Raw genomic sequence first — 22601 nt, 5'->3', positions numbered from 1 at the left:
CATCGAGGACGACTTCGGCCTCTTCTATGACCAAATAATAGTTTACGACTGGGTTGCCATTAGATGTTCTACATGTGCCTCTTTTGGCCACGACGAAGCAAGCTGTGCTGCTGCCCTGCATCTTCCTGCAAATACTTGCCTGAAATCATCTCTTCCTCTGCCGATTCCTGAAGAACATGTGCCCTCTATTCAGCTGGGTTCTTCGCTTTCTCGCTTGCCGCCACCGATGGAGGATTTGATGCCGCCTCCTGCAAATCCTACTGCCTCCTCTAGCCTAATCATCGACAAGCTAGAAAAATGCTTGATTGATGTTGCTGTAGATCCCTCAAATTTGTCTTCTCCATCTCAGGCTGGAAATATTCTCCTGAGTCGCAGACGGTTGCCGAAATCGATGCTGCCTGGTGATTCATCGCTGATGTGGTCGCTGCTACCCCCTGAAGACTCGTCTCTCTTGCCATTGACGTTGTCTAAATCTCCTCTCCTTCCTGACTTGACTCCCCTGCTGCCTGGAAAAACTCCAACATCCGAACTCTCTCTTCCTGATTTGGCCTCTGTTCACCCTTGCTTGTCTCTCGCTGCCACTGCCATTGCCTCCCACCTCCAGGAAAGCCCTCTCGTTTCACCACCTAAATCTCTTGGCCCCTCTCATGTTAAGCCCTCAAAAAATCCCTCTCATTTTGATTCCCAGATCTGCGCCACCTTCATTCAACTTGCAACTTCTACTCCAATCGATTCTCCAATTAGCTCCCGCTCGCCGCTGGTGACCCATACCTACCGGAGAGGCAAATCCCGACCTAAACCTGCTTGTACGGTGACTGATTCATGCACAGTTCCCCTTGCTGGTTGGTCCTCTGCAGATCTCAGCATTCAACCTGCTGCCTCTGACGTTGCCTGGAGACCTGACCCTTGCTCTGTCGCTGAAGACCATCCTTCCACGTTTGGAAACTTCCATATGACGATGCCCCTCTCTCCTGCCCCAAGACCTGCTCCCTTCCCCTTCCATGAAACCCCCTCTGCTAAAAACGATACCTCTGCAGCACCGCCTCTCTCTCTTATCTTGCCAATCTTTTCTCATAAAGTGAACAATACTTTCACTGATTCCCATTTTAACTCCTCTTTGACCATTTAACCCCTCCCTTCTCCACCCCTATTAAACTCCACGGCCCATGGGCCTTTGCCCCTTAGCCCACCTTCCCCTTTGAGCTTACCTAACCACTCCCTTTTGGGCCCTATGACGCTCCGACCTATGCCCTCCTCCCCCGTTCCACTCAGGAATCTTCCCCATCTGAGTTTGCTTCGGATCCTCATGGTGCTGATTGTAGGAGAAGTTTCGTTTTGCTAAGAGTTTCAATCCATATGGAGATGACTTCTTAGTCGACGTCAAGTTTTCTAAGAAAAAGAAAAATAAGAACAAGAAATAATCCGTTTTCTAGTCCTTTTGGCCCTGTTTGGCCCATCTTTTTTGGGTCCTGCCCTTTCGCTTTTAGTGCTATGTAATCTTTCTTTTTTTCCTGCCTTGTTGCTGTAAGCGTGTCATTTATTTTTAATTCGATTATATATTCATCCAAAAAAAAAGAGGATGATCCGATTTAGTCGGTTCAGTTTGATCATCCAATCCTTCTAATCAAGCATATTGTCAGCTGATTCTTAATTATTCCGGGTTGAAATATCCTATCATTTCCTGCTGCTATACTTTGTTGAGTTGTAGTCTTGGTTCATATGTTTTGGTCTATGTTTTGTTTCATGTTTATTGGGGTCTTATGGGTATAATTGAGTAGGTTGGCTTTTTGTGTTTCATACAAACAATTACACCTTTATCCTCTCCCCCATTCCCAAATGCAAAGCCCCCAACCTGATCTAGTTTTCTTTTGCTGATGATCTCATGATCTTCTCTAAAGCTTCCCACTCTTCCATCTCCTCCGTTCTATCCTCTTTTCCCCTCTACGAATCCCTCTCTGGTCTCCGCATCAATCCGGAAAAGTTGTTCCTCTTCTTGGCCAGTGTCTTAGATTTAGTTAAGGCCTCCCTCGTCTAGCTCACAGGTTTTCTGTTGGTTCCTTCCTGATTGTCTATTTCGGGTTACCACTCATCCTAGGGAGGCTCACCAATCATCAATGCACCTCAATGTTGGATCACATTCTGTAGAAACTTCCAACTTTGGACGGTAAGCTTTTTTCCTTCAATGGTAGGACGGTCCTAATTAAATTGGTCCTCTGGTCCTCCTTCATCTGTTGTGGCATCTTCTCTATCCCCAAAGCCACTATTAGAGCCATGGAGGCCCTCTTCTGTACCTTCCTTAGAATGACAAGGAGTCGAGCCGATACCTCCACCATATCAGCTAGTCTACTATGCAGAAGAGCTCTGTCTTTCCTTAAAAAAATACAGCCAAAAAAAAAAAAAAAAAAGAAAAAGGTCTCACTCTTTTTTGCTTTTCAGATTCTAGTTCAGAAAAGAATCAACTAAACTAGTTGGTTGGAGAGCCCCTGCCTGCGTTTTCAGATACAAGTGAGTGTCGTGTTGCGAACAAGCGTTTATTTATGAGATTAGTTGAGTAGGCTTGCGTTAGTTGTCTGCCATAAGATAGCTAGTTATGATCTCTGACCCGAATAATGTGTGATCCTTTGGCAGCCACAAGCAATGCTATATCAGTCTCTTAGAGCCTAGGTAAAGAAAATTCAAGTGGTTATCATCCCGGCTACCTGTAGGAGAGGATATTTGCGGGTGAGCTGCTGCCGCTTTCTTTGAGCGAGAGGCGAAAGACTGTGAAAGCTTGAAAGGGTTGCAAAGAAAGGGTATAAAACCTGGTAAGGCTACCCATTCTATTGTCACCCTAAAGATGAGGGAGATTAGGGGCCGGACTACATTGGGGCCCAGGGGGGCATGGCCCTCCCCGATTTTTTAAAAATTTCAGTAGTTTCTTTAGTTTTTCTCTTTCTCCATGTAAAATACCAATATTTGCCCCCTCCCCCAGTATTAGAAACAATTTTAAAGGTAAAGATGAAGGATATACATGTCATTCTTATTTTCTATCTAACGGTTATAATTAAAATCCAATTTTTAAGGAGGAAACAATTAACTACCAATTAGAAACTAACTCATGATCCATAAATTTCTCCCTATTTATTCTCTCACCTCTTTCCTCATGCACGACTAAAGCGAAACTTGGATTTGGAAAAGCTAAAATTTTCTCCTAAATCTTCTCCAGAGGATCACAATTAGGTATTCTTATTTCTCCCTCTATTTTTCGGTTTGTTTTTCCCCTTTCTCTCTTGTTTTTTTTTCTTTGACTCTGTCGCCTTTTTTTTTTTTTTTTACTGTTGAATACATCTGACTATAAGTGTAAAAGTTTCTTGCTGTTTTTCTTGTTAATTATTTATTTTTATTTGTGGTTGATGCAAGAGAGCATATATTTTTAATACACCAAATCAAATTGAAATTTTGAATACAAACCCAATGAAATACGAACTCTATACTAGAATTCAAAAGACAACAGAATGGGAGAGTTTGTATTGTAAAGTTGTTATAATTGGAAACAAAGATATAATTGAAATGATATAAAGTTGATTGAAATTATAATTGGAAACAAAGTCGTGATTGAAATTGCAAAGTAAGGTACTAAATCTATAAATTTATAATTAGAAATCAAATGATAAGATAATCTTTGTATCTCTTTCTACTAAAATTACTATTTATAAAAAAAGAAACTTGACCGAAACCCTTGCAAATGTCACTGAAATTAATTGAAAACAAAGATGTAATTGAAATCATATAAGATTGTTATAACTAGAAACAAAGAAGTAATTGAAATTGTGTAAGTTTTTTTTTTTTGGATGAATAAATAAATGCATTAAAAACCGAAAAGAGCGCACTTACAATGAAGCGAAATTTAAGTGATGCTAAAGCGAACAGACAAAGCAACTACGACATATCCTAAAGAAAAGGGCCAGACAGAGACCCAAAGAAGCTATTTTGTGGATTTTGTGAATCTTTTCTTTTCCTTCTTTATCTTGGATGACTTGTGCTCAATCAAGAAGTCGTCGCCGAAAGGGTTGTGCCCTTTAATAGAACGGTTACTACTTTTATACCTAGCACGATCAAGATCGTGCGCATGGAGGGAGAAAGGAGACTCAGTAGCGCGCTTTGTGGGATTTAAATCAATGGTTGATGATAGGAGAGAGGGGTCTGAGGAGGAGGGTGAGAGGAGGAACAAGTGAGGGGATAAATGGAATGGGCCAAGGGGTGCATTAGGTTAGGCCCATGTGGACAAAGAGAGAGGAGGGGGGTGTGGGTTAATAAGGATGGGCCCATGAGGGCGAAGGGCCCAAAATGGAGCAATTTGGGAAGGGTAGATTGGGAAGTTCAGCTTGGTTGAGGATAAGGTTATGAGAGGAGGACGGAGGTTTAGTGAGAGAACGCTGTATTTCATTCACCAAAGAGGAAAGATGGAGAGGCGGAGAAGGGTTAACAGAGAGCTCAGAGGTGAGGTTTTCACAGAAGAGGGAGGGTAGATCTCGAGGGCCAGAAGTGAAGAGTGACGACTCCTGAAGGGATTAGTTAACGGAGGGAGGACCTTCAAAAATTGTGGCAGGCGCAGTAGTCCTGGGTTCGACAGAGGTAGCAGGAACTTCGACTGCAGAGAAATGACAATGGTTTTCGAAGGGCTTCACGATCTGGGGCGTTGTGCTAGGAGATGTCATTGTTTATACGGGATTTGAACGATTTCTTCTCCGGTAAGTGTTGGCTACCAGCGGCGATCTAGAACCATCTGCAGGGGGCAAAATGTCTTGGGCACCATTGGTAGCGGCAAGTCTTCAAGGCCTTGATCAGCAGTGGCGGCAGCGATGCCTTCTTGTTCTAGATCAACAGCAGCAACTACAACATCTTCTAGGTTAGCGGCAACGGTGCCTTCATGTTCTTAATCAACAGCGGCATCTACAACATCTTCTAGGTCAGCGGCAATAGAGGTGGAAGGAGCAGCAGTGGTTGGAACAGAAACAAAGATTTTCTCAAGCGCATCAATAGTATTCACTTTTAAAAGAGCATCAACAGAAAATCTAGAGTCGTCTGATGGCAGATAACTAGCAGGGGTTGAAGGTTTTGCTTGTTGGAGAGAAGCAAAGGAACAATTAGTCGAGACATGACCGAATGAGGAACACAGATCACAGCGAGAAGGTATCCAGTCATACGCAATGACTTGGTTATACTTGAGGCCGAGATCATCAGCGATGGTGAAGGCAATGTACAAGAATGGCTTCTTGTAGTGTTGTTATTTTGTTGGGAACATCAAATTGAGGAGGATAGAAGGTTGAGTGTGGTTCTCCAACATTTGGAAGGAGATTTGCTGGATTGGCTGTATGATAGATATTGGTCGGAATTTACTTGGGTGAGTTTCCAAGAAGCCATTAAAATAGACTTTGGTTATGGCAGAGAGTCAAAACGAATTTTGAGTTCGCACAATCTTGAAACAACGATCAGCGTTAGTGAAGACAACCATGCTACGCAATCACAGGGAAGAGGAAGCGGATCGACGAAGGCGGAAATTGCGGATGAAGCCATGATTAATTTCAAACCTGTTCAGGCTTGCGCTGATAGGCAAAACAGTGGCATGGAAGTTTTATTTGAGTTTTCCACTAAAGAGAGAGAAGAGAAGAAACATAGGAGGGGGGGGGTACAAAGGCTTTTCCGAATAGAAAGTAAGGTGGATTGGGAAGCAAGAACTCCGGCGAAACCACCATGGCTGATAGTGATAGCGATGGAAGGGGACTCGTCGGCATCGTCGTAGTTAAAACAGCTTGAATTCTAGCAAAAATTCTGGTGCGACGTGGGTGCGATTGCAGAATAAATTCTTTCCATTGAGGGAGATCTCCAAGATGTGGTTAATCGATTAGATTTGATGGTGAAATCTTTTGATGATTTTTTTAGATTGTTTGTAATTCTAAAGAGGAAAGAAATATCACAATCGGCAGCGGCAAATAAAGAATTTGGAGTTGGGATCGCAGCAGTAGAGAGGAAGATGAAAGGATTGAACCGAGTGGTGGTTGGACCACTAACCCTGATCTGGTCACTTCATGTGGGTCAATTTTTAAAAACAACAAAGTGGGCTATGGGAAGCCCAGTTACTTCAAAATACCCACAGCCCACTTGTTTGAATTATGGGTTAACTAATAAGGAGTTAAGTTATGGGCCTCTTACCAGTTTTTATTTCAGGCCCAGCCCAGCAGATTTGTTTTGGGTGTTGCCAATAGTTGCCTAGTTAGGAAATAACCCATTAACAAAGCAAAAATCCTGTGGGCATTTATGGAACAACATTGTTCCTCAAGGGGTGTTAGCACTGTTCACTTAAGTGGAAAGGATTGCCACCATGTGAAAATACTTGGGAGGCTACGACGTGGCAAATAACCAATTTCTTGATTTTCACCTTGAGGACAATGTGAGATTGTTGGAGGGGAGTATTGATAGGCCCCTCATATCTCGTGTGTATTCTCACAAGCACAAGAAGAAAGTTGGATTTGGCAAATAGCAGCTAGGGAAAGCAATCATATCTATTCCTGAGAAGGAGGTTGCTGAATAGAGAATGGTTTGCAGAATATTGCAGAATTTTTTTTTTTTTTGATGATTAAATAATTCATTACCAAATAGAATAAAAGAAAATACAATAGCACAAGGGACAGAGCCTAGACAAAGCGAGAGAAAGGCCTCAACTAACAAGCAACCTAAGAGGCAATGAGCTTAGCAACTACCTAAGAGCAACAATTAAAGCGAACTAGTTACACGGGCACAAGTGGCCCAAAGCCAAACAAAGAAGCAAACTCGTACTTGTACTCTTCTTTTTTTTTGGGAAGAATAAATAAATGTATAAAAGGCAAGGGCACACATAGGGGTAGTGGGAGAGAGTGGAGCTGAGCTAGGTTTAAAAGGATAAGGCCCATGGGCCATGGGCCCAAAATGGAGCAATTAGGAGAGGGCAAAATGGGCATATTAAGTTGATCGTGGGAGGAATGAGGTTAAAAAAGGTTTTAGTCGAGACGCTGGCGGTATTCACTAAAATGGGAGAGGTGGAGAGGCAAAGATGAGGAGACAGTAGAGGACTCAGAGAAGGTTTCACAAAAGAGGAAAGACTTAGTGCGAGGTGTAGGGGAGAGATGCGATGGCTCCAGATGAGAAAGGAAAGTAGAAGGAGAGCCTTCGGTGACAGTGGGAGGAGCAGGGTTCCAGGCTTCGACAGGGGAAGCAATGGCGTTGACTGCCTTAAAATGGCAGAGATCCACAGAGGGCATCTCAAATAGGAGAGCAGAGCAAGGAGAGGTCACAATCTGAGCAGGCTTTAGCCTGGTTTTGCATCTCCGGTACGTACTAGCTACCGGTGGCGACTGAGAGCTTGATGGCGCAAAAGTTGAAGTAGAAGGAGTAGGGAGATCGGTGATGGCAGAAATTTCAGAGAGCTTGACATGGGAGGATTCTCTAGTTGGAGCAGAGGAGGAATCCTTAAAACCAACAGATGGTAAATAGCCTTGAACAACAGCGGCGATAGCGTCGTTAGCTAGATTTACAGCAGCAGCAGCAACAGAGGAGTTTACATGGCCTTGAGCAGCAACGGTGGTGATGGCCTCTAATAGGACAGCAGAATCGGTGTCTACTAGGGCCTGAGCAGCAGCAAGAGGCCAAGCTTGACTGAGCTAAACCTAGAAGCCACACTATTCTTTTCTTCTAGATTCGGCAAGGATTGCAGGAGGTAGAGCAACAAAATTAGAAGGATATCTTGACCTAGATGCTTCCGTAGTGCCTGGGCAGCATCATAGGAATCAAAAAGTTGCAATAGCATGGCTGGGTAGGGTTGTTTCAGTTGTTGCAGAGCTGGCGAAGGATTTAGAGGCCCTAACATTAGCAATCTCAGAACCAGAGGACGAAGAGGTTGCATCGATGTAGAATCTTCATCCCAAGCAGGGTCTTCAACAGAGAAAACAGCGGCAGCAGCGGTAGCAGGGAGACCAGGACAAAGCATAGCAGAGGAGGCTGGGCAAAGAAGGACGACTTGGGATGGCCTCTCATCATGGCAAGGATGAGAGCCATCCCCCTGGACCGGAAATCGCCGGGAAGTGATTTATTTATTGTTTTGTGAATGTTTTTATTTCGTTGGCTCCTCCGTTGTCAACTGTACTTAGATTGCAGAATATTTACTACTGAATAAGAGGGATTTGGGGATAAGGAGAATATTGCAGAATATTTACTACTGAATAAGAGAGATTTGGGGACAGGTAGAATATTGCAGAATATTTACTACTGAATGAGAGAGATTTGGGAACAGATTTGTCAAGTGGTTAATTTAGGGAACTATCTAGTATAAGTATTGGGGAGGGTAATAGGTTAGAGTAGCGTTTGTCGTAAGAGAATATTAGGGTGAGGGCTATTGCTCTCAGGTTGCTGTAGGAATGCCTACTGCTGTGTTATTCTGAGTTTAGGAGATTACCAGTTAATAAAGTATAATTTTCTCACTATTTTCATTGTTATTGTCAAGTTGCTTTATTGAATCTAAGTTCTTATCAACTTCAAGAAGCCATTCTTGCACATTGCCTTTGCCGAGAAAACATGGACAATCCGGTGTCCATCTATTCCCGCAGATCGTCATTGCTCTGATACCAAGTTGATAAGAACCCAGATTCAACAAAGCAACTTGACAGTAACAATGAAAATAGTGAGAGAATTATACTTTATTAACTGGTAATCTCCTAAACTCAGAATAACACAGCAGTAGGCATTCCTACAGCAACCTGAGAGCAATAGCCCTCACCCTAATATTCCCTTACGACAAAAGCTACACTAACCTATTACCCTCCCCGATACTTTTACTAGATAGTTCCCTAAATTAACCACATGACAAATTTGTCCCCAAATCTCTCTTATTCAGTAGTAAATATTATGCAATTTCTGCAAACCATTTGCAATATTCTGCCTGTCCTCAAATACCTCTTATTCAGTAGTAAATATTTTGCAAATCATTCTCTATTCAACAACCTCCTTTTTAGAACCAGATCTAATTGCTTTCCTTAGCTATTGTTTGCCAAATCCAGCTTTCTTCTTGTGCTTGTGAGAATACATATGATATATGAGGCTCTCTTATTCAGTAGTAAATATTCTGCAGGTCATTCGCAATATTCTGCCTGTCCCCAAATCCCTCTTATTCAGTAGTAAATATTCTGCAAATCATTCTCTATTCAGCATCCTTTTTCTCAGGACCAGATCTGATTGCTTTTCCTAGCTGCTGTTTGCCAAATCCAACTTTCTTCTTGTGCTTGCGAGAATACACACAAGATATGAGGGGCCTATCAATCTATCTCAACATCAAAATCTTTACTACACAAGACTTATCAATATGACATTTTTGTAATTGCTCAACATTTTGCCCCATACATCACAGCTAGTGGAACAACAACTCTATAGAACTTTCTTTTTAAGCATCAAAGGAACATGCCAGTTGCACAACACTATAGGTGCCCCACTCCACTTCATCCATCTCATGTTAATTATCTATGAAACATACCTTTATGTCACCCTTACTTTTTCCCCTATTTGACTCCAAATACATAAGACAACCAATTTGCGGTATCAAACATTGTTGATGTATACAATTCCACTGCCTTTTCCTAGCATTCGAGCTCTTATGTAAAATGGTAGCAAGCAAATACTCCGTCTTCATTCTATTAATCTCAAGGCCTCTTGTTTCGAAGGTTGACCTCTAGAGTTCTAACTCAGCGGTCACCCTTATTTTGTTTCATCTACCAAAATAATATCATGGCCAAAGAGCATATACAATGGGTCCTCGTCTTAAATGCTCTCAGTTATATCCTCCATAATAAGTGCCAAAAGGTAAGGACTTAAGGTTAAACCACAACTTAACTCAACCGTTATTGAGAATTCCTTGCTTTGACCTTCAATAAATCTCACTAGTTACCATTCCCTCATTAATGTCTTTAGTGATGCCCACATATTACTTGAAACCCCGTTCTTCACAAGAACATGTTGGATTAGATCTCTAAGGACTTGGCATATGCTTTTACTAGGTGAACAAAGACCATATGGAGATCCTTGTTGCTATCTCTGTATCGTTCCATGAGTCTCATCATTAACTAGATAACTTATCTAGTGAAGTACCTGGCACAAAGCTAAATTGGTTAATTGAGATATGAATGTCTCTTCATTATATATTTATATATATACACACACATGCACACACCCACCCCCTAGCCCCAATTTATGAGCAATTGAGCATCTCTTGTTCATATCTCAAACCGTGAGTGAGATTCTTTCCCTCTTTTTCTGAATCTCTTCTCTTTCTTTTCTTCTTTGCTTTTCATTTATCATACTAGTACTTCTGGTCCTTAATCTACAGGTATCGTCACAATACCAATCTAAAACAGGCACTCCATACAGATAGAGGCCTTATGATCTTCAAAAGCATTAGCTAAACATATTGGATATCTCTGACCTATAGGATTAGCTTTTATCACCTCACTGCTTTCACTCACCTACTTTTATAGCTCAATATAGGTCACCATCTAGTTTGTACACAAAGTCTTTTCACTCATGCCTGCTTCCTAATAGAACCCTGCAGAATGCTGTTTTAGAAGCTAAAGCAGATACAATCATATCAGCCTGGAGGATGGCATTCTGATTGTCCATCCAGTCAGTATGGCAGTCTGAATTGTTAAAAGTTTTGCATAATCGATCATCAATATAAAATTTTATGGTGTCATTTATCACCACTCAACAGTAATTTGCTCTAATCTGCTGGCATTCTCACTTTGCTGGAGTGGTCTTTATGCTGTCCTGCGTTAAAGTCAACTCTGTTCTCTTGTTTACGTTTTTAAATCAAGTAGGTATTAATGGATAACCTAAAATTTCTTAACGAACACTCACACAATGGTGTAGCAATCGATAACTCAACTCAGTTGCCTGCTCTGCAGTCTTCAAGTTGAGCATGCTTTATAATTTTAATGTAAATATTCAGCCAGTAGTCTTGACTGTTTATTGATGGTTTGATCATCAAAGCTGGATGGTTGGTTGAATATTCTGCAGTTCCTGCTTACATCTGGCAATGTATTTGATACAAAACATCATGGCTTGGAGCCAACAGTCCATGAAAACACTGCTGCAGAATATGATTTGTGATTAGCTATCCCTAATTAACTTCTTTTCTCATTGTTATTACATGTTTTCGGTTATATGTTTCTGGTTTCTTCTCAATATTCTCCCAGCATTCTTTTAGCATTTCTTTCTGTAGCTTATGGTGAGGATTTTTTTGAGTGCTCTGAACTATCATTTCCCGGGGAAGCAATCATCTAACAATGTTTACCAGTATATTGCTGTCTTGGGCTGGTGAAGTATGTTTTAACATGATTTTGTTTTGGCTGGGGTTTCTGATTAATTCTAAGGCTCCATGGGACACGTTTAGCGGAAATGCCATTCATTGGAACTCGGCCCGTGCACAGGCGGAAAGGCATGTGCCGTCGTCTCATCAATTCCATTGAAAAGGTATAAAATCCTCTTTTCCATGGTACCATGTGCTCAAATTAGATACCATAGTTTAACTCATTTTTATTTGTTTGCTAATGAGATATGAGTTCATCCTCTTTCTTTTGTGTCAATCATGCGAACCACATTTTTTTTGTATATTTGAGTTTTAATATATCTGCTTGTTGTCCCTCGAATTCTATTCTATCCAAATTTTGGATGAGTTGCCATATCATGATACTCACCATGGTTCCAACAGAAGTCAACGTGATGTTTAGCTAGCATGGTACCTAGGCAGGGAAAAGGTGTAAAGTGAATCACCATTTTATGGTCCCACACCATATCTTAATTGGTACCTTTTTGTCTTCTTATAAATATGAATACATATATAATGCTGGGTTACGACTTGTACAGCTTAAAATAAAACATAAGGTAGTAAAAAGAATAAAAGGGAAAACACTGGGCATGCAGTCTGGGTGCCCAGCATGTGTCTCCCTCTGAAAATACTTCCTGTGTTCAGCTTTGTGGTTGGTGCATGCCATTAGCTTACCGATAGTTGTTAGTATACTGTATACCCAACCTTGTCCAAAATATGGCCCTAGAAACTTTCAAGTGTAGAAATGAGAAATAAATTAGAAATTTTAGTTGGGCCTGCTTTGTGATCTTTGCAACCAGAGGCTGAAGATACGGAACAGATAGAGGGGGTGAGGGACTTGCAACAAGATATGATGTCTCTTTTCTTTTTGGCCAAAAAGTAATGATGTCTCTTGAATAGGAGGGAAGTCACATTTTATGGACGACTCAAGACTGTGTTTATGTTTACCAATAAACTAGGAGACTGGATTTACACATAAAGCAATCGTTGCCTTGACCTTAAGGGGCCTTGTTGTCCAAGCAGTGAAACTGGTTGTTAGCATAAAATGGAGAAGGCTTTGCTCTCTTCAGTTTTAAAGCAAGGCTTCATCCCTGCTTTGATTTTGGAGATACTGGGAATGGTCTTAGTATATATTGGGAAGAGCTTAGGCCTCTTGGAGTTAAATCTTAAAGGAAAATTTATAGGACTATTATACGACCAGCTATGGTGTATATTGAGTAGTTGAGAAGCATTACATAGATAAAGAAGAGGATGTTGAGATAGTGTAAAGTAACAATGACCATTATAGAGCTGAATTGTGGGTAGCTCCAATATATTAATAGCTAAAAGAAAGCTGCTTTAGGTGGCATGGCCATGTTCTACGGAGGCCTTGGATTGCTTCAGCATGAAGGAGTGACTTGATTCAGATTGAAGGATCTAAAAGAGCCAGGGGCAGACTTAAATTAACCTAGGATAAGTGGTGAGGAAAAACATGTATAGCTAGGTGTCATTTCAAATAGAGCTAATAGGAGAGCAGTGATCCATGTAGCCAACGGCATTTAGTTTGGATAAGGCTATGTTATTGTTTTCATGACGACTGATTTTGCCTCAAGGTATTTATTTAGGTAGGCTGGGGTGAAGATAATAAGGTATTAAGGTTTTGGGAGGATCTATTGTGTTTAAAGGCATGCTGTCGTGCATGGTGTTTTTCTAGATTTGCATGAGTAGTGTTCAGCTAAGAAATCAAGTGATATCTTGGGAAAAGAATATTGGGATTTGATTCTGCTGCTAGTATTTTTAGTCATACCAATAGATTTTTCTTTCTTGCTGTCATAATCTAAAGATTGGGAATCTTGGAGCCAGGGTTCCAACTGCAATTTATCCAGAAGATCAGGGGCGGACCCAGGATTCAAAAGTTGGGGGGGGGGCGAAGAATAAAAGTTCAGATAACCTTCCCGTTGGGAAACACTAATACTTATTTTGTAGGGCCCGCACATTTGAAAAATAGGTAAATTATTGATAATTATTTTTTTTTGACAAATATAGATAAATTAAAGCCCAAAAAAAAAAGAAAGAAAAAAATTCAACCATAGAAAGTCATACGCAAACCAAAATTTTCTTTATTAGTAGATGCAAACCAATGGTTGTTTTACCTTACTAACTATAGACATTTTATTCACAGTATAAAATCAAATATCAAAAATTGTAGAAGAAATAAAGAAACAAATAGTATAAAATCAAATAAAAATAATAAAAAAATAGAAACGATAAATAAATTGAGAAAGAGAAAGAATACCTAATTGTGGAGAAGATTTTTTTCCAATTTTTCCTTAACCCATACTTATAGAAGGGGAAGAGAATAAATAGGAAGAGAATATGAGAGAGGAGAGAATAAATAGGGATTGAGGAGTTAATTTTTAATTAGGAATGAAATTTTGAATACCTAATAAGATTTTTTTTCAAAAATTTTCCTTAACCCACGTTTATAAAAAGATAAGAGAATAAATAGGAAGAAAACATGAGAGAGAAGAAATGGGAGAATAAATAGGGATTGAGGAACTAGTTTTTAATTTGGAATGACATTTATATCCATTATATTACCTTTAAAAATGGTTCTCAATATTGGGGGGGGGCCAAATAGTGACATTTCACATGTAGAAAGAGAAAAAGCTGAAGAAAAATAAAGGAATTAGCATAAAAACCAGAAAATTAAGGAATTTATAACAAATTTTAAAAAATCCGGGGGGCCATGGCCCCCCCGGCCCCAATGCAGGTCCGCCCCTGCAGAAGATCGTCTTGCATCCTTAATGGTGATGTATTCTTCTTCGCCAAAAGAAGTCAGATCATTATCCTTGGGCTTGTTTTGGGCTTCATTTTAGCAGATTCCGAGTTAAATTGTTTAGGCCACTGACTTGATTGTCTCCTTGGCTGATTTCTATCCTTTTAACTAGGATGATACATACATTTGGACAATCACCAGCATGGGAGGTTTACTTCAAGACCCCTTTTTGTTGCCTCATTCTCTCAGCCACACAACAATATGGGTCACCCTAGTAACTGGTTTTGAAAAGTCAGCCTTGTCTCAAAAATTGGGCTCTAGTATTGGAAATGAGTCACTGGTGAATTGGTAGATATGATTAAATGTAAAAAAGAGATGGGAAAGACCGTATTTTATCAGGTCCATCTGTTATGCACAAGAAGGGCAAAATCTATTACTCTATCTGGACGGACTGGGTTTCTGCCAGTCAGTCTCCCTTCAAGATGGTTAAGGAGGAGCTTTATATTTTTGGTCATTTATATGGAGTATGTGGCCATTTGGGAGGAGAACCACTGAATGTCTTGGGCTGGGTGAGGTCCTGATGAGGACATGAGTCTTAGGTGACAGTTTCGAGTCTATCAGCAACGCCGGCGTTGAGATCAGCCACAGCAGTGGATTGCCAGGGTCCTTTGGTCCGGCAAGGAGCAATGCCCATAGGCAGTTTTATTGGTTTATTTAAGTTTAGTTTGATTCTTTTGAGTCTTTTGTGGGTTAGGTTGGTTTAATTTTGTTTAGTTTTGAGTTATTTCAATTTAATTGGGTTAGGGTTGATCCATGGTTATTTTCACTTAAGTGTACTCTGGGTTTTCCAGTTCTGACCCTAAGTATTAGACATTAGTAGTGAGTCATCTAGGCTTTCTTTTGGAATTTTAAATATAGGGTTTGAGTGATTTTATTTTTATACAAGAGGCATTGTACTTTACTTGGAAACCAATAAATTATGAAATGAATTAGAAGAAGAAAGTGTTCTTGTGCTGGAAATCTTTCTTGTTGGCGTGAGCAGTTCCTCTCTCTCTTGGTAAGCTTCTGTTCTCTTCTTTTTTCTCTTTCTTGTGAAGTAGATCCTTGTCCCTTCTCTTCTGTCCGGCAGCTCCTTGCTGCTCTTTCCCTTTTCGTTCTTCTTTCCTTCTTTCTTTCTTTTGGGTTACAAAACGGGGTCAAAAGACCCAAAAAACAAAACAAATCAAACTAGAGCACAACTCTTGAGACAATCCTCTCTAAGGATGTCTGTCATTTCCTGCGGGGGATCATTGAAAAAGACCAGATCATCTCTTCCAATTAGCCGCCTCTTAGACAACCAATCAGCAGCCTTGTTATTTTGACGCCTCACATGACTAAATCTAACATGGCCTCGAGAAGCATATAGGCTTCGAATTTCAGCAACTAATCTTCCCATCGATCCTTGCTCGTTAACTTCTGGTTCCAGTAACCTTATGGCCTTCAGCGAGTCTGATTCTATTTGGAGTGGCCATGCTCCCATATCCAACGCTACCTTTACCCCTTCTTTGATTGCGCGCAGTTCCGCCTCTACTACATGGCATAGAGGAATCTTGATAGCAAATCCTCCTCTGAACAGGCCTTCTTGATCCCGAATCACCCCAGCTAATTGAGCGTAGCATTCCTTCACTTTCACAGCAGCATCCGTGTTGCACTTAAACCATCCTCTTCTAGGGCATGTCCACCCTAAAACTTCCAATTCTTTACTTGGATCAAGAACAGGGCTTCGGCATGTTGTCCAAGCTTCCTTATTGGCTCGATAAAATTTTTCGATAATGAGCATACCATTCCCTGGTCTGGAAAAATCTACCTCATGGATATCTCGATTTCGCCATCCCCAAAGAAATTGTAGGGTACACACAAATCGCTCAGGCCAATCGTTGCTCCATTTGGCAGCAAACCCACAGATATTGGCATAGATCCATTCCTGCTTTTCGCACCTAAAAAACCATATTTGATTTCGTGGTTTAACCATACATTTCCAAATGCTTCTTGCAAAGCAACAATCCCTAAATACATGTAATACATCTTCCACCTCTCATCATGCAAAGATTGCATTTATCATTATCTTGAAGATGCAAGTGGCGCTTTCTAGCATTAGTCATCAACCTATTCTTTACAACTAGCCAAAAGAAAGTGCAAAATCGGTTTGGAAGATGAAGTTTCCAAGAAGTATTCCAAAATTTTTTGTCGAATATTCCCATATCTACAGCTGGTTCGTTCTTTATCAATGTCTCATATGCAGAGTGTATCGAAAAAATACCTTCAGTGGATGGGATCCAAGACATCACATCAGATCCATTGTTACTAGAGGGAAGTGGGATATCCTTCAGTTTGGTGCAGATTTCTGTAGGGAGGTATCCCTCAATTTTTGTTGTCCATTCCATGCCATTACTTTCCAAGTATTGGTTAACGACTTCCCACTGCCACTGACTGGGAACTGGAGAAATCACATGGTCTTCCAAATTACCTTCTATATCTAACCAGTAGTCCCTCCAGAAATAAGTGTTCCTTCCATCTCCAATTTTTATTTTGCAAAGCTCTTTCATTCTATTTTCTACTCTGCAGATAGCTCGCCACAATGGAGAATCAGGAGAGGTTGCTTTAAAGGGATGTTTACGCCTTTTTGATCCATATTTATCTTGAAGAACTGCTGACCAAAGTGAGTTTTGCTTTTTAACCCCCCAAGCGAGTTTCATGATAAAGGCTTCATTCATCACCCGAAGCTTCCTAAAGCCTAAACCGCCTTCCACCTTCGGTCTACAAATCTCATTCCAGCTCACAAGATGTGCCCTTTTTTCTGATTTGACTCGCCCCATATAAAGGCTCGAGTTAGTTTTTCAACTTCACCAAGGACCCCTTTTGGAATCAAAGCTGTCTGCATCGAGTAGTAAGGTATAGTCATTACAACTGATTTTGCCAGGACAATTCGTCCCGCTAGGGAAAGCGAAGAAGCTTTCCAACTGGAGAGCCGATCTGATACCTTGTTAATAATGTATTGATAACTACCTTTCTTGTCTCTTTTATAGTGAATAGGTACCCCTATATATCTGCCCAAATCATCTGTCATGGTAAAGCCGCTTCTTTGTGCAATCTCCTTTGCTCTCGGGCTCTACATTTTTGGAGAAGAAAATACGGGTTTTCTCTGTGCTCACTTTGCTTCCCGATGCATTGCAAAATTTATCCAAGCATTCCTTCACAATGGTAATTTGCTCTAGGGAAGCTTCTGCAAAAAGAACTACATCATCAGCGAACATAAGATGGGAGATTCCCATCCCCCCTTTACGAATACGACCAGGGATCCACTTCCCTACATCCAATGCATCTTGGATACAGTGGGTCAATCTCTCCATGCAAAGGACAAATAAATAGGGTGACAAAGGGTCCCCCTGGCGAATTCCTCTGGAAGGTTTAAATTCTTTTGTACCTTCCCCATTCCAGAGAATTCTAAAGGTAGGACTTGTAACACACATCATAATCACATCAACCAGTTTGGATGGTACTCCTGCTTTCAAGAGTGAATCAGCAATAAATTCCCACCGGATTCGATCATATGCCTTTTCCAAGTCGATTTTAATAGCCATCTGATGGATTTTTCCTCCTTTTCGCTTCATGGAGTGAAAAAGTTCTTGTGCAACAATGATATTATCCTGAATATTCCTTCCAGGAACAAAACTAACTTGATTGGGTGCAACAAGGCTAGGCATAAACTCCTTCAATCTGTTAGTTATCAACTTAGTCAGAATTTTGAGGCTGACATTACAGAGAGATATAGGCCGGAATTGTGTAATCTTCTCAGGTTTGTCTATTTTGGGAATCAATACTAACAAAGTCTCATTGATCTTAGTCTCTACCTCTCCATTAAAGGCTCTGGCCACATTCCTGCAAACATCTTTACCTGTAATACTCCAAGTTTTCTGATAGAAAGCAGCTTGAAATCCATCTGGTCCTGGAGCCTTCCATGGACCAATTTGATGAGTAGCACGATAAATCTCCTCGTCAGTAAGCTCATTACCAAGAATAGATAACCAATCATGGTCTAAAACTGGGAAACTATGATCTGTTTGGAAAGGATCTGAATCAATATTATCCTCAGTAAAGAGTCTTGTGAAATAATTGACAACATGATTTTTCAGATCTAAATCCTCAAAAATCCATTGATTATCTTCTCCCTTGAGGCCTTCAATTTTATTTCTCTTCCTTCTGTTTAAGGTAGATATGTGAAAATACCTCGTATTCCTATCACCTTGTAAAGTCCAATTTTTCCTCGATTTTTGGGCCCATAGAATTTCCTCTCTCTTGCAAAACTTTTTCAAGTTCAACTATAAGATCCTCTTCCAATCTCCCTAAATAAGGGTTATAGGGTCCTACTGCAAGTTTTCTTTGGATTCCCCCTAGACGAGCATACAAACTTCTTTTCGCAGCTTCAATGTTCCCGAAAGTTTGTTTGCTCCAAGTAGACAATTTTTCTTGCAAATGATGTAAGGCATCTGGCAAAGGATGGTTTGTTTTCCAGCCCTGTCGCACAGTATCAACAAAATCTGCATGGGTGAACCACATGGCTTCTAATCTGAACGGTCTCTTTTTGTAGGGACTTCTAACTGAGTCTGTCTCAACTAGTAAAGGATGATGATCGGATTTGATTCTGGGCAGCACTCTAACTATAGCATCTGGCCACAAGATACGCCACCCACCTGAACAGAGTGCACGGTCCAGCCTTCAATAGATTCTTTGATAACCGTTCCACTTGGGTCCTCTCCAAGTAAATTTTGGACCCACAAATCCCAAGTCTATAAGATTGCATAGATTTAAATTTCCTCTAAACTTTGTACATTTTCTGATCGACACCGGACTTCCACCTCTTACTTCAGATTGATCAAGTACATCATTTAGGTCTCCCACTACTAAATATGGGTAATGATATAAATTCAATATAGTAGCCAAATCCTCCCACCCTTCATTTCGATTGGATTCAATGGGGCTGGCATACATAGCCACAAGACCCCACCTATTATTATTGACAGTATCCAAAATTTCAATAAAAAGAAATTGGGTATGTGTATGAATAAGAGATACCTGATAACTTGTATTGAATAAAATGAACCAAATGCCTCTTGATAGTCCAACTGCATCGCTTTTAAAGTGACGCACACCCTTAATTTTAGTTATGGCACGCTCCGCCTTCTCTCCACTTATTCGAGGTTCCATAATAATAACACAATCAGGATTATGCTTTTGTCTATAATGCTTAAGAGTGGTGGCAAATGCTTTATTGCCCGCTCCCCTTGAATTCCATGCAAAAACCTTCATAAAGAAACTTGATATGGGTTTTGGTTACCGTCATTCATCACCACATCATTCCCAAGGGACTGGTCTTGTCCTTCATTGAGCATCGGTGTTTCGACCACAATTTCATCCATATCGTCAACTTCATCAGGAGGTTTACCTTGTTCAGGTAAGAGAGCAAGAGAGCAAAATGAGTGGTTACTTTTTTCAAAGCAATTTCCACTTCTCCCACCCATTAGATTAGGATCAAAATTCTCCACATCCTCTTTTTCTCCTATTTGGTCCTGCCTCTGAAGTTCCTCCTCATTTACAACTTCTTTAGTCAAATTTGTTATCATATTACTTGCCTTCTGTAACTCCACTGGTAAAGAGTAGTTAATCACATGTTGGCCACTTGACGGCAGCCTTGTACTTTTTGAATTCTCTTCAATATCCTGTCTAGTCTCTAACACACCTCTTTGATTATGATTTCGAGGAGCCATCACGTTTCTACCCTCTCTTTGATGTGTGATACGCTGCCACGTGGCCGCAACACGAGTCGTGTTAGTTTCCATGTTGGGTACTACTTCCTGATCTTCTTGGGAAACCATTGCAAGTGCTGCAAATCTAGAACCTGATCCCACTCCATTAACTTTATTTCCGTCTTCCGTACCACTCTGGCCTCCTCTTTCCCGTCCGCCATTTTTCTCTCCGGCATTATCAGACGGGTTCCGGCGATTGTCTTTTCTGAATTTTGTTTTCTGCACATGTAACCACGGACCATATGTATCTGTTGGTGCCCTCTTTGCCTCATAATTTTTAGTGGTTTCAAACGCCTTTTGTGCAGCCTCTTTGGTTTCAGGCGCTGGTACATCTTCCTCTCCGCCATAGAAACTAGAACATTGTTCTTTATGATGGCCATATCTTCCACAATCATAGCACAACAAATTCATTGACCCGTAGAGAATTTGGTGAACACGGCCTTTGAGTCTAAACTTGGACAGCAAGGGTTTGGATAAATCAATCTCGACACAGACCCGCGCATACTTACCGCGGACAGCTTGGGCTGTTGTTGAATCGATTTTAATTACGTTTCCTACTCGGTTACCCAGTCTAATCAAGAATCGAGTATCAAAATACTCTATGGATACGCCAGGGAAACGCACCCATACCGCCAATTTCTGCAGCACTTCTTCCTCAGGGTTGAAATCCGGTTGCCATCTCCTCACTGATAGATAGTGATCAGCAATTACCCAAGGACCATCAACTAGGGCTCTCTGAAAATCTTCTTTGAAAGCGAATTTTGCAATATAATAATCATTGCCAATGTCAATAAGGTCCAACGCTCCTGTAGGTTTCCATAGGGCTGATAATCTACCGAACAAAAACTTAAAACCCACCGTTTTTCCTACCAGTTTAACAATCAAGGTCTGCTGCCATGGTTTCCGCAATCTTTCTTTTTCTTTTTTGGACAAGGTAATACTAGGGCAGAAAGCATCATCTTCCTTCTCACCATCATCCTCATTCTCATCGTCCGTGTCCCATTCAGAATTGGGTTGGTTCAAAAATCCATCATCGTTGAAGCCGTCGATCTCCTCAGTCTCCATACCCTTTTCTTGGCTAGGGCTAGGATAATTTCTAGTTATCATCTCTGCATAAGATTGTTGCACCTCCACCGGTGGAAGATTTACATCTGCTCCACGACCTCGCTTAACTTTCTTATTGCTTCGTTGCATCTGGTCAATTTCCTCTTTCGATGCTCCATTCAAATTTGTTTCAGCAATCGCATCTCCCGCAGCCAATCTTTCCATCTCTATCCCCCTTTCCTCTTCTCCTTTCTTTTTTTTTTTACTTTTTTTTTTTTTTTTTTTTTTTTTTTTTTCTTTCGTTTCCCCCCCCCCCCCCCCCCCCTCCCCCTCTTCTTTTTTTTTTTTCCTTTTGTTCTTTTTGTCATGAAAAATTTCCTTTCCCTTTTCTTCAAGAATCCTAGTAAAGTTTATTCATCCAAATAAAAAATTAATTTATACTAAGCATTTTTTTTCCTTTATCATTCATAAAATATTTTTTCTATTCCATTGTCACCACAAACTACCCATAAAATATTTCCATCCCTTATTATTTCTTTATAGGATCTTTTACATTGTTATTTGCTGAATGCTAATGTTAGTTACTGATTCTTGACTAGGACAGCGATTATTCTTTAGGAATTCTTGAGAATCTTGCGCTCAATCAGGTGTTACATTATCATGATCCCCATCCCATGTTTCCTTATTGGATCTTGTTTAGTCTTGTTTGTTAGTTTAGGGCTGATGTTTCTATTTACTTTGTTATTTTTTTCTAATTGGCATGTTTATCAAATTATTAGCTGCTGCAGTTCCCTCTTTTGTTTGTTATCTTCCATTAATAATTGCCTAACATAAAATTTTGTAACCAGCCCTTATCGGTCCCCTAGTTTTTAGGGTTCTCCCTGCATCAAGTCCCTTCAGGATTTGATGGTCTATATGGGGAGGACAGCGAGATGGTTAGTACTTTGGATGCTTTTTGTGTAGATTTATTTGACTATTTAGTGAGAAATTGGACCTTAATTGGCATTCTGTAGTGGTTCTAATATAAGCTTCTCACCAAGGGTACCCTCTTGGGTAGTTTCAACTTTCAATCATGGTTTTGAATCTCAGTTTCACAAGTAACCAGGATGAAACCTTAATGTAAACCATTTTATGCCTAGTTATGTCGTACTTTGTCCATATTTGGGTACTTTCAAATTTCAATCCAAACCACCTAAGAATCATGGCACTAGATCTCGCTCTTGAGGGCAATCTTGCCCTTGAGAAAAAGAGAGATCCTGCTCGAATATGGTATTTTTCTCGGGCCAACTCAAAGTGAACTCGAGGGTTCATCTCAGGGGGTTTTAAGGTTTAGGTTGGGCTCAAAGTTGGTATTTATCTTGTTTTATGCATTCTAAATAGACTAGTGGCTTTAGGTTATGAAAAGACAACCCTAAGTATGAGTTCAAACTTGACTCTAAGTTTGAAACCGAAATGCTGCAGGAATGAACATGCAAGGTTATAAAACATGAAATATAGAACCATTAGGGCATATAAATAAAAAGAAAGAGATAAGATATATCAAATAACTTAAATACCAACAGAATTCCATCCA

General features: G+C 40.4%; 1 protein-coding gene across 1 annotated transcript in view; it reads left to right on the top strand.

The window, feature by feature from the left end:
• LOC149028077 (increased DNA methylation 1-like) overlaps nt 1-22601 on the top strand; it is a 44295-nt gene that overhangs the window by 10246 nt on the left and 11448 nt on the right. Inside the window, exon 4 of the mRNA XM_089147687.1 lies at nt 11430-11529. Within this exon, the coding sequence (XP_089003813.1) occupies nt 11430-11529 (100 nt within the window). The remainder of the gene's footprint in view (nt 1-11429; nt 11530-22601) is intronic.

This window comes from Hakea prostrata, chromosome 1 (genome assembly GCF_041222555.1).
Source record: "Hakea prostrata isolate BN-2017 chromosome 1, UWA_Hpros_2, whole genome shotgun sequence".
In the NCBI taxonomy this organism is placed as follows: Eukaryota; Viridiplantae; Streptophyta; class Magnoliopsida; order Proteales; family Proteaceae; genus Hakea; species Hakea prostrata.
The sequence above is the reverse complement of the archived record's forward strand: the minus strand, read 5'-3'. Positions and strand labels throughout refer to the sequence as shown.